Genomic DNA, 13558 nt, shown 5'->3' with positions numbered 1-13558 from the left:
GATGGGGATAACAGTAAAATATATCTTGATTCGCTTGTTTTTATAGACAGAAATGACAAATAAATTATCACACAATCCTCTGACTGGTCTGTGTTGTATTCTCAATACAAATTAAATGAATCAGAATAAAATTGGAAGAAAATAATGGGTTTTAGTGTTGTTACTGTCCAAAATTTTCTCACCAGTGCACCAGATTTCATCTAAAACACGGCAAACAGGGTGTGAGGGGCAGCCACAAGTCTCAAGTTCCATACTTTCTGCTCGAAACCTTAAAATACCGCTAAAGCACCACTGCCGTATCAGTCTTCCCTATAGGAACTTTAGCAGTAGAATTAATGCTGACATTATGATGTAGCTGCTTACCCAGCCATGACGATGAAGAAGTCCAGCCTGTTCCAGGTGTCTCCCAGGTAACAGCGACGACCAAAGATCCCAAGAGCCACCATCTTTACCACCATCTCCAATGCAAAGAAGATGTAGATAAACGCATCGAAGGCCTAAGAGAAGACAGAGGGAGACGAAGATGGAGGAGAGTGAGAAAGAGATGCACATACATTTGCTTGAAATAATTACATGTAATTATTGTGTAATTAAGCTGTTGTCAAAGCCCCGTCTTCATTCTTTTTTCCAACTAAGTTCCTTAGTGAAATGAGAGTTTGTTTTTCAAAATACACTCCCTAGTTGTTCAACAGCAGACTCATCCTAAAGCCCACAGGACCTGTTAAATTAGTTAGCCCGACCAACTGCCCTTTTAAACATCAAATAACATGATCTAACAGCACACTGACAGAGTATGTAAAGCGATGTGCTCTCATTGCGTTTGTGTGTGCCCTCTAGGAGTAGCAATGGAATCACTGGTGTATATTGCTTGAGGCAAGTTCACCGTCAACTGTTACTGCTGAGATCTGAATGGCTTGAAAGAGCTAAATGTGTGGATACGTAGACCCAGAGCATTTGTCTGTACTAATATAATACCACAGGAAACATATGGTGCCCAATGTGAGCCAACCCACGCTGAAATGCTTGAATCACAAGAGAGGAGAGAAGTGAAGAGGAAAAAGAAAGTAAGTTAGATTCAGGTCAAACCTCAGAGAAAACGAAGATGAAGAGAGAAGAGACAGTGAGAGATAAACGGAGAGAGAGATAGAGGCACATGAGCTCATAGCTCTGCCATGTCCTGCTTGCATTATTATGTTCAGATCACTTGCTAAACCTCCTATTGTATTTTCAGAACAAAACTCTTTTTCCAGTGCTTCGCCCTAGGCTGTGTGACTGTGCCTGCTGCTTTGTTACATATTCCTACTACATATAACTCAAGCTGCTACCTCTTGACACAGAGAATCCCAAAGTCTGGAAAATCACATATGCAAAGAAGCTGCACGGCTGCTTGGTAATAAGTCACTGGTCATAATTTGGATTTTATATGATAACAAGTGTTTTTGTTTTTGTCCAAACCTGTCATCAGTCATAACCTTTTTGCAACTACTACAAAGTTATACATACTCGAAATGCTTATAACAACCCAGAATGCAAGAATGTTCACCGATTTAAAATGCTCTTCATCTACAGATAAGGTAGCAGCTTAAGCAGGTTATAGTCTCAGGGCAACTACGAATTATAAGATAAACATATTAACGTATCCACGTGTAATCTTTAGCTGACAGGTTGAAACTACCAAGTTTATGATAAGCTTAATTTAATTTAAATCTAATACGCTTTAATTACATTTTTTTAATTTCAATTTAAGTATAAAAAAAATGCCTTTAAATAATAAAAACATCCATCAGTGATCACAAAACATCCACCAAAGATCACAAGAACTTTCTGACTAGATCTTGCTTCAGGCTGCTGAAGTACAGCTAGTGTGCCTTGAGAGTAGAGTTTGTGCACTCAATTCAAATTGGATGGCACAAACTAACACACATGCTGCAATGGGAAAAAAAATTTCCACAAGGTTATTACCTTTTTCAGGTTTCTGGCAGAAGTTAAGTGATAAACTAGAGACTCAACCACAACCCACAGTAGTCTCGAAAACACTGATACGTGGTACATTGCATACAGTAATGTTTTTTTTTCCACTCTGCAGTGATGAGCATTTGCCAGATGGGGGTTTGTAAGTGTACCACAAAGAATGAAATTAATGATGTGTTCAATTTTGTGGATTTATTCATATTGCAGCACTGGCAGAAGCAGGCGATGTTGTTTTGTCCAAGTCAGAAATAGCAAGAGTCAAGAGATTGGATGAACAGCCATTTATTATGAGTGTGGAATTTGCCTGTACCATTTGTTATTTATAGGGATCGAGATATCTAAAAGCACAAAAGGCTATGAGTTGGTGCAAACTTGCGCACTTATGGCATGTGAACGTGAGCAGGCGTGTGCGTCCGTGAGACGGTAAATGTATGAATCTGTGCTTTTTTCCATTTGTACAAGCTTGGCTCTGTGAGTATATACCTGTATGTGGGCAGCAATATGTTGCCTTGTAATGTATTTGAAACCAACACGTGTTTTCCATCCCTCCTCATTCAGTCTCTCTCACACACACACACACACACACACACACACACACACACACAGACAGACACACACACACACAGCACACAGAGCTGGCAGCATGCAATGGGAAAGATGAGAAGATCAGTCTCACATGCTGTTTAAATGATGTTTTGATAAATAATGCAGCCTGCACGCTTCACATGTAATCCGACATTGGCTGCACCAGTCGGATCCCTGTCGTGCTCTGCTCTGAGTGAAAGGGGAATGAATTCATCATAGTTATTTGTCACTAGCGCCAGCTTCCTTTTCAGTCAGCCTATCAGGTTTTATCGTCAACATGATTTGTAAAGAGGTTGAGGGTGTCTTGTGATGGGCCCTTTCATGATATGAATAGGAGCTGGTGTAGAAGCTACTTCATATGCTGTCATTGTGCTGCTTATTTGGCAGGAGGAGAGGACATGGTAAGTAGGTCATCAGGATTGTAATGCTGGACCATTCAAAATAAATTAATGTATGTCTGTCTCACTCTATTTGTGGATGAGTGAATGACAAGGGTAATCAGTATAGATCCAAAGACACTATAACAAGAAATGTTCATGTCACACTCACTGACAAATGGGACAGGAAAATGGATACTTTACACAGTCATTCCACAAAGAGTCGGTGTGTTTTCTAAACATTTGAAGCTCCAATAAAAAGGTTAAACAGGTGCTGATTTGAAGGTATAATAGGTCCCGTCCCATCCAAATCCATTTTAGGCAGAATAATAACTTTTCCATTTGCATGAGATGACTATGCAAATACTGAGGTGAGCTAAATCGGGCCAGAGAGGACCATAACCTCCTTACAGTGGGTACAATTTACATCCTCAACTTCAGCTTCTGGCTATGAACTTGTTCATTTCTTGGCTGAAAGTGGAAATATCTATTAAAGAATTAAAAACATTATTGCCATTTTACATTTTTAAACCATTCACTCAAATGAAATTAAGACTCGATTGTGAACACGATGAGTAAGATTAGCTGGTCACGTCAGGTTTTGATAATTTACTACAATTAGTGTGGGGACAGACCACCCAAATTACACTGATCCGTCATGCAGATATTTTCCAGTTGCATGTGCCAAGGTTTTGAGATATCTGCCTCTAAAACTTCTTTGTGGTCCCTAACACAGTGAAAAAAAAATCTTTTTTTTTTTCCATGAAACAATATCCAGGAGATTCAGGACAATAAACACCCTGGCTGTTTCCAAGGGGACACTCATTACCCATTTAACTTTGACAACTTACTTTTCAGTGCAGTAATTACTTTGACTAACATGAATGTATTTATTGGGTTCATTTAAATCTTAACTAGAAAAGTATTCTCAGTAGAGTGCAGATTTCCACCGAGTGATCTTGTTACCTTACTATATAACTACTGTAAGCTTTACAACATATTCATTTAACTTGTTTTTGTTTGTTTTAGCCAGCGTGGTTATTACTTTTGCTCTTCCCAGAGTGTTCATAATTGTAGACTGTCCAGTGTGTATTGTAACTGTTTCAATAAAGTTGTTTTAAAAATGTTATGGATCATACAATATCAGGTAATCAATCTGGACATGCTGCGGACCAAACTTCTCTATGGATGTCAGATTTTGACCCATGACAAAGACCAAAATGCAGGCTGCAACAGACAAGCTAAGGCTTGTTTTTAACCAAACTGACTCTGATTATGAGTGAGGAGTCAGCAGTCAATGGCATATTGAATGAGCCAATAAAATAGGTTTTTCATAAATTGTGAATCAGCACAACTGCAAAAGATTGTTCAGTATACAAACATAAATTTGCACAAAAATATAGGCTGATCGGTAGCTTTAGCTGCAGACAGACAGACACACACAACCAAATGCATGATGCTCTTCAGTCGTAGCCTGGTGAAGATAGTTATCAGAGTCCATTGTCATATAGTCTGACTGATTAAAGGAATAGTTTGACATTTTTGGAGCTCTGGACAGAGCCAGGCAAGCTGTTTCTCCCCGTTTCCAGTCTTTATGCTACGCTAAGCCGACCAGCTCCTGCCTCCAGCTTCATATTTCCCATAAAACAAATACACAAATTCTGAAAATGTCAAAATATTCCTTTCGGTTTGTATTTTCAGTATTTATATTTATCCCTGTTGTAATGTCTACATTGTTTGCAGATGTTAATTTCTGTCTTTCCTGCAGGAAGTGAGGTGGGGATACAGTACTTCACAGAGGGCCAGAAAAGCATGTGAGGGCCACTCTAACAATCTAAGCACTGTCAGCAAAATCCCTCCTGTTACCATTAGCAACCACCAGAACAGGACCCCTCACACTACCTGGGGAGACAATATGCTTGTTAGAGAGGCAACGGATGAAGGAAGGTAGAGAGAGCAAGTGTGTAGGATGGGGGAATGGGAACATAGGGAGGAGTAAAGATGGCACTGGAAGGAGAAGTAGTAGGAGGAGGAGGAAGAGGAACAGCGAAGCAGAAAAATGTGTCTCAGTTTTAAAACAGCAGCTTGTTTGAAAAATCCGCAGAGTCTGAGGAGAAAATCGAAAACCACCGCAGTTAGGTCTGGTCAGCATAGCAACAGCATATGGGACAAACCAACAGCAGGAACCTCACGCACAGGTTACTGTTGGCAGATTATCATTGTAAATGGGCATTAAAAGTCACTGACAAAAAGCACGAGACAGTATTAGGTCGTCTTTATCACACATGAAATTGAACCTGCCAAATGTACTTAAATGAAAAGCAATTACAATCCCAGAAGCATACGCTGAGTCCTAAGCCGGTTGGCTAAGGCCACATCAGCCCTACATGGCTTACAAACAGAAACAAAAGCAAGGTATTGGCAATTTAGCAAAAAAATTAGAATAAAATAATCTGTGCTCCAACCTAAGCAAATAAATGATCATTAAAGCAATAGAACTCAACCTGTTAAAAACTCATTTAGCCAATGATGACCTGATACTGGTTACTAAAAAGCCTTTCAAAACCAAATTAAAATTCAGACAGTGATTTAAACAATTAATTGACGCAGAGGTAGAATTATAGCCTGTGTCATCTGTGGGATTTGTGGTCATCCACAGTGCCAATTTCAACTGCTGGTACTTGTCTCCCTAATAGTATTCTCATCACACACTGACAAAATCAGATGCGGCTCCACAAGACTATATTAAAACAAACTCAGTCCCAATTCCCTGTTCAGAGAGCAGGAGAAAACACAAACCTTCCAGGTGGGAAATATTCTAGCTGCAGTGTTTGTCTGCGGCACAGCTTGAGGAACAGTGACAAGACGAGAGGTAGGTTGCTCTGAATTTATGTCAAATAATGAATCGTTTTGTTTCATCTCTTCATCAGTGCACTGACATGTTGTTATTACACACACACACACACACACACACACACACACACACACACACACAGGAGTCTACCTTACCTGCAGTATCTGGCAGCGGTCTGAGGTGCAGTCGATGTTCTCACAGGGCTGGTACATGCCCAGTGTCACACAGTTGAGCAGGATCACCATGATGCTAATCCTCTCGAACCACGTATTAGCAGGACTGGGGTTAAGGAGCATAGCAGCTGAGGAGAAACGCACCGCTATACACACACTGTATTTATTTAAAACAATAACAGCAACAGTGGTAAAAAAAATTATATGAGGGCCAAAATGGATGGATAGATGGATATAAACCATATGTCACAAATGTAAACCCAATATGTATGATACATATTGGTAATATAGCATATGGTGACATAGTGGTGTGGGTGAAATTTGCAGGAATAGAAAATCAGTATTTTGTCTACTCAAAAACAATTTTTAATAAATCACACACCGGTAAATATATTTTTGTCTCTCAATCATACAACTCCTGAGTTGATTCTAGAACAATTTGTGTCTCTTTTCCTTCTTTACCTCCCTTTTGTTAATGTTGAAGCAGTTGCAGTTCTTTTACTTTTTCTCCATGTCTCTGTCTTCACTCCTGCATTCCTTCATTCGCTGTCTGGAAATTAAGGTGAAATCTGACATCCAGTGCATGGGCCAGTACCTTTAACTTGAATAGTGTTGATTACAAATGTTTTTGAATAACGCCTTTTGTTGTAATATCTTATAAGGAATATAGGTCATATGGTATTAAGCTATTAAATTCAAGCAAACTTGTGGTGTCAAAAGCTAACTAAAGATAACTGGAAAATACTTTTAAACTCTGGTACATGTACCACTCATAACTGCATATCTACTTAATGGAATGCAATGTGTTTCCAGGTGTCTCTCTCCTCTAAACTCAGAAACACTCGACTGTCCCATTAAAGCAGCTGCACAGAGGGAGTGGGTGGTGGTTTGTCTCCATGTTAACAGGATACAGTGGTCCTGACATGTATCCCAGTAGAGAACAAAGAAACTTGAAAGGTGGATAAATGACTCCAACACAGCTGTTAAGCCTCTAACAACATAATTTATGTATCTATTATCATTGTGTTAATAGCTTATACATACCACTCATATAATCATTATTTCTATCATTACGCAAGCATTGGATTTAAGTTTGTGCGATCAACTTATTTTATAAACATAACTGTTGGATACTTACATTTTTTTTTCCCCATTAGGACAGTTTGGTTTCACAGTCCTACAACAATTCTGGCTAATATCTTTGGAGAAATATTACTAACACAAATTAAGGCGAAGCATTATTTCTTCTATTCACATAAGCATGAGCATGTATGGAAGATTCACACTACACATATCCGTGTATACATAAGTGACTTATTTACAGCATGTATGCAAATCACTGTGCAAGCTTAGAGCTCACACAGCTGCCTCTCTGCTAGTGAGCAATTCATCAATAGAAATGTGGATGAGAGGTATTTTTCAGCCTTTTTTTTTTTTTTCTACATCACTGCATGAGTCACAAAATCAGACATGACTGAGTAAATATTATTGCCTGCCAAGACACAGGACACCTCTTGTGGTATTTATTCAAAATGATGAAAGTTACAGCGGTATGGGCTCAGATTATGTTTTAAATGTCATTAACAATGTCAAAAGAGTGCCAATGTAATTAAAATGAAATATTTTGCTTTTTTCCAAGCATACTTAATGTGTTTGATGTGCTACCTGGCAGCTCGCTCCTCACGTTCACTCTCACTCTCTCTCTCTCACCCTCTATTCCCTCTTCTCATCTCTCAAAGCCAGCGTGTCACCCTGCAGAGTGCTCCACCACCCTGGTTTACACCTGCACCACATCTACAGACAGACTTGCACTATATGCACAGCTCAGGCCTTCTTAAAGAGTTCATACAAGAATATAATTGTATCACTTTAATGTTATGCAAGTATGAATAAAACTGAAAATGCAAATTCACACACTAAATGTATATAGTGCATAAGATAGTAGAGGGTGCGTATGTGTGTGTGTGTGTGTAATAATTACTCTCCCGTAGTTTAAGAGTCTTTTACAGCTTTTCACTTCGTTCATATCTTAAGCCGTCAGCTTATGTTCTTTTAGTTCTATACTCTATCCTCTTAAGTCTTTATGTTTTGTCTTGCTTTTTGTATTCACACAATGAGCTTTAAGTCTTTTGTTCTTATGAACTTTGCACTTACAGAACTTGTGCTTCCTGCTGGTGCAATGTGGGAAATGCGTCTGCTTGTGGCATGCAACACAGACGCACACAAATACAACTGCAAACACAAACTTCAGCCGTTAATACGTTAGTGTGAACTCAACTCATTTTGACAGGGATGATTGCTACAGATGTTTTACTAAAAGAAAGACAAAGCACTCACACATCTTACTGTGGGTGGCATTGTTTAGATCCATTAATGTAAACTAAGACACAATCTACCTTAATTGCTTAATCTGGAGAGATCCGTTTGAGCACTTCTGCCACAAAAAATGGTGTCAAACTACTGCTCTTGCATTAGTGATAAGAAGTTTGAGCAGTTGTGCCAAGCATTATTTTTTTTGACCAAAACTAATAGCAAAAAAAAAGCACTGTGCACCCCTGACCTACATAAACACACCTGCACATATCTGCATTACAATACAAAGAGAAGAAAACCTCTATGCATATATAGTCTCAAAGATTCTCAGCATTGTCCTGTCACTCAAAAACTCTTTTAATAGATTATTGTTCAGTTTGGCGATGGGATCAACAAATACACACAAAACAAACAAAGAAAACAAAAATGACAAAAACTCTGGTGTCTCTTTTAACTAAAATTCTAAGGACAAAAGATAAAACTTACAAATGAAAAATAAAGTGATTTATGCCTCATTCTTCTAAAGTGCACTTTTAAGAAAACTCTTAACCACAGATGCTTCATGCAACACAGGCATAGATATACACCATTTCCTTTTATCCAGGGATCATACGGTTGCAAACATCTTTGCTTCATTTTCACAATGTCTCTCTCTCTCTCTCTTTCTCACACTCACACACACACACACACACACACACCATACTCTTCATTACTCTGTATGTCTCACCATCCTCCTAGCTCCTCTCCCCCTCTCTCTTTAGCACTGCTCTCTGGGGGTAAAAGTGAGATGGGAAGAAATGATATCAGAATGATGCGTGGAAAGACATATTGTTATGAAGTTTCTGTGCCCTTTTTTTTCCAAGTTTCCTCAACTAACCACAAACCCCTTCTTTCAAATAAGTGTCTAATCCCCTTTGGGTTACAGTGTTCGTTCCTTTTCCTTCTGTAACTCCTCTCCATCAATATCATTTCAATTTTTCTAGCTGTCGCCCCTGCCCCCTTTTTCCTTCCATTTCTCCTTTTTCACAGCTTTTCATTCATTCCCAGGTGTGACAGCGCAAACGACGGACAATTTTACCCTCCCAGCGAAAACAAACGCAAACACTTTGGGACACATTATACGTCGACAGGCAATGAAAAATCAATCAGGCCTGCATGCGTATAAGTGTGTGTGTGTGTGTGTGTGTGTGCTCCCATAGCACAACTAAAGAACCTGCCCTGAGGTTCCGCGCTAGCAAAGCAAGAGCCAAGAACAGAGGCACGGTATGAACTCGCCAAGAAAGGAGTGAAACAGACAGTCTGAGGGAAAGAGAGAAAGAGAAAGTAAATAAACACAGATATACAAAAAGCATGGGAGAAGACTTGTTCGGGGCTTAAGTATAAACAAACACAACAAAGGAGACAGAAGGACGGAAGCTACACGGGTGCATAGTGCCCGTTTTAAACTTTCTCACCAATCTCTTCAGCTCTGAGTTTAGAACACAAGCTTTTGTACAGCAGCTCTGGTGAAAACATAAAACCTCCTTGATTACATGCACAAAAAAACCCCAAAAAACAACACCCTTCACACACCTGTGGACTCCTCACCTTCAGCTCCTCAAAGCCAACAGCATCAGCAGCATTTGCGCTGACATGCGAAGTGACTCAGCGCCGGTTTGAGTTCAGTCATACTGTCATGCTGACCCTCTCCCTCCCGAGGGAAAAGAAACAGCAGGCGGCTCACACCCAGCGGATTCCAGAGCGCTAGCTGATGGCTGGTCATGTCACTCCCTGAGCATGTTGGGAAGGCGCTAACCACTTCTGACACCGAGGATGCTTTGAGGAGAACGGAAAGGAGGCATGCTGTTATTGAGCTTCGGCATTTAATTTGATTGTTCTTTTAAAGCTATTACTTGTGGGATGTATGCGCTTAAAATGTTCAAGCATCCACCCTGGAGACCCTGCACGAGCGACTGAGGAGGTTCAGCTTGAATTTCTCTTTCTGTCTCTCTCTCTCTTTACCATCACGTCTTTTCTCCTTCCTGTATGTCTAATCTTCTCAGGATATGGACGGGGCCTCCTCTCTTGTCTTTACCTTCCTTTCATATTTTCCCTCCTCTTCTTCTCTACGTCTCTACCTATTTTTATGCCTGTCCCTCTGTGTCAATACAGATTTCGTCAGACATTTGCCCTCGTCTTTCATCCTTTTTTTTTTTTTCTATTTTGGGGCTTTGCAGCTTTGTCGAGCTCTCAGCGTTTCTTTTCAACTAAACATTTAAGGATCCTCACTTTGTGTTACTGATTCTCTTTATGTCTCTCTGCCTTTGTGGTGCAGTTTGACCTTATTTTCACCTTATGTTCACCTTTAGCGAGAAAAAAACTCATTATTCTAATCATCAAAATGTAAAAATGGAGGGCTCTGGTGCATGTGTAAAGCCAATTTATTACTCGAGTGCATTTCTTATTTATTTTGCCCCTATGAAAGTTCTGTGGTTCCTATCAAACATTTTACAGCGACACTCTTAAAGTTGAGATTAATCATAATGTGAATTGAATATTTAACCTTTTGCACCTCATTTTTAAATGATAAACACTGCAATTCAACAAACATAGCAGCTACTGACTGAGTCTTGGAGCTCAACTCATTCTAACAATTTATGTTATATGTGTCGATTCATTATTTACCGTTTGTCACTTATCAAGTATCTATTTGTGATGTCTTTTCAATCTCAGCTTCATTTTATTTGCTTTTTTCTGTCATGTGTAATGTAGACTGCACCACTGTGACCAAGCGGGAAAAAAAGATTTTCACAAGTTGGCTGCGTGATAATAATTTGGCTTTCTATTCTTGTAAATAATTTAAGAACCAAATTCTATTTCTGTATGATCCTTTCCTTTGCTGTAAAATAGTAAAAGTTGTGTGTGTGTGTGTGTGTGAGAGAGAGAGTTTTAGTGTCTGTGTTTATATAATCCATGGAAAATGCAGGAATGACTCTATTAAATGGATGCACCAAATCAACAGCTGCACGTGTGTGTGTGTGTGTGTGTGTGTGTATGCTTGTTAAGAACAGGATGACTCATGTCTGAATGAGATCTCTGTAATTTACAATGAGGCTTTTCGACATAGACTCCCTCCTTAGTGCCAGCATGTGCACGTTTGTGTGTGTGTGTGTGTGTGTGTGTGTGTGTGTGTTCCTGTGAAAACCCTCAGGATCAGTCTCATTCAGAGTGAATCAAAATGACATTCTGCATCTCACTGTGGCACTGAAGCCTGTGCCTGTCTCTTCTCCCAATGAGAACACAGCATGATAGGTCACTCACTGTTACACACACACACACATATTTATAGTCCCAGTTAACTGGTGGTTGCAGCGTTCCTACCCTTACATACATAAAACAGTCATGCACACACACACACACATCCTTCCCACCACCATTTTTGTGACGAACTATGTCTCATCTAATTGAGTGTAGTTTCAAATTCACTGTGTTAAAAACAGTCTATAATTGTCGCCTCTGTCACAATGTTGGCTACGGTACATGACACAGTGAGGAGGGTCCCAGCTGCTGGAGGAAGAATCCATGAGAACAGCTGAGTGATGTCAAGGTCAAACAGTGTTCAAGATTATACAGAGTGCGTCTGCCCACTGTCCTTGCTATCAGACAGTCACACTTTTGTTTTGGCTCTTTAACGGTTTTATTGTGCCCTTGCTTGTCTCTCTCCCGCTCTCTCTCTCTGTCCCTCTCCATGATGAAGTAGTGAGGCAGACTGCCAGGGAGGGATCTCTCCACCTGCCCCACTCTTCTCTCATAAGCCCTTTATCCCATTTTCATAGCATCTTGTGAAAAAATTGATCATTAGGTCTATCTAAGTGACTGTCTGGGTGGCCGGTGGGTTGACCCTCTAGTTGCTTGACCCTGTTTTTATTTGCCTACTGGTCGATCTGTCCATCCATCCATAGAGCCTGCCAACTCTCATTTTTGTGCCGTAGTGTTTCCTGCTGATCCCTTACTGCGCCTGATCTCTATCTTTGTATACAAGAGATTTCACCCTTTTATCAAGTATGAGAAGTCATTTGCTAGCTTACAAGTGAGAAACAAGGAATTTGTGGACCAACTAAAATGTGCACACTCCTCACTAAGTATGCAAAAACAGCTGTGTAAATATCCACGTTAAACCTTTAATGATGACAAGAAGCTATGCCAGAGAGTTCATAATCTTCTCAACAAAGCCTTTCCCTGTGCACCCCAGTGGGCCAGTAGCTCTCCAGCCAAAGGAGCATACGCTCAGCGGAACACCTCGAATAACAAGTAAACCACCACCTTAAAAGCTTCAAGCAAACTGCAGTATATGCTGTGTAAGTGCTGCTATGCTTGTCTCAGCAAATGTAACTTTCACGTTGCCAGCCCCAGAAGTTTGCTTTTTCTGCCCCTCCCCATTCCAAACCCTATTTAAAATTTGAGGAATTATATTTTTGCATATTTCCCTTGCACTAAAAAAAAATAACAATGTTCAGTCTTTAAGATAAGCTTTTTGAAAAGTGCATATCACGCAATGAATAGAATTGGGTCTCAGACGTCCAAGAATCACAGATTTCGCCTTCCAGCACCAAGAAAACATAGCAGGCTATAAAGAGGCTTGCTTAATACCTTGAGTGTCTTTTAGTTAAGCAGGGCTCAGCACAAAGTGCATAGCATTGAGTTAATGTCATGTCACTGTCCTAATTCAAGGACACCCAGACTGACGGACTGACTATGTTACAGTATAATGTGCACAATGTAAAGTCAAGGTAATGATCTAACGTGTTGGGTGTGTTCCAGTTTATATAATAGGAGTGCTACTCTACCTAAAGACAAAAATGTAGTGAATAGCAAAGAGTTTAATGAAATTAAGCCTGTTTTTTATTAAATTACGTCTTTATCAAGTGAAGATCACTTTTTATTAAATCATCCATGTCTTCAAAACAAGATAAACGTTAAGAAAGTTAATCAATTCAAAATACTTTCAGCATTTCTTTCCCATAATTTAATTTTTATAAGTTTTGCCTCACATGGAAGTTTAGCTTTCAGTATACATTCCCTGAAGGATAAGCATAGCTGGCTACTCTTCAGTCACTGTAAGCACGCACTTGAGGTTAAATGTGGACATAACGCCACGTCAGCAGATGCTCAGCAATATGGAAAAATGCAGGTTGTGTTTTTCGTCAATTTAAATAAACAAGTTGAGTACACATTCAGTCTTAATCTGGCATCATTCTTTAGCAGTCAGCAGAAATAAATGAAGACGTTCCTTATCTGTCTCTGTG

General features: G+C 39.7%; 1 protein-coding gene across 1 annotated transcript in view; it reads right to left on the bottom strand.

Moving 5' to 3' along the window:
- cacna1ia (calcium voltage-gated channel subunit alpha1 Ia) overlaps positions 1-13558 on the bottom strand; it is a 100212-nt gene that overhangs the window by 61890 nt on the left and 24764 nt on the right. Inside the window, exons 2-3 of the mRNA XM_070847197.1 lie at positions 5943-6054; positions 364-497 (exon numbers count right to left, since the gene is read on the bottom strand). Coding sequence (XP_070703298.1) covers positions 364-497; positions 5943-6054 — 246 coding nt within the window. The remainder of the gene's footprint in view (positions 1-363; positions 498-5942; positions 6055-13558) is intronic.

The sequence above is a fragment of the Pempheris klunzingeri genome, chromosome 17, assembly GCF_042242105.1.
Source record: "Pempheris klunzingeri isolate RE-2024b chromosome 17, fPemKlu1.hap1, whole genome shotgun sequence".
Lineage (NCBI taxonomy): Eukaryota > Metazoa > Chordata > Actinopteri > Acropomatiformes > Pempheridae > Pempheris > Pempheris klunzingeri.
This window is presented reverse-complemented; position numbering and strand designations above follow the sequence as displayed.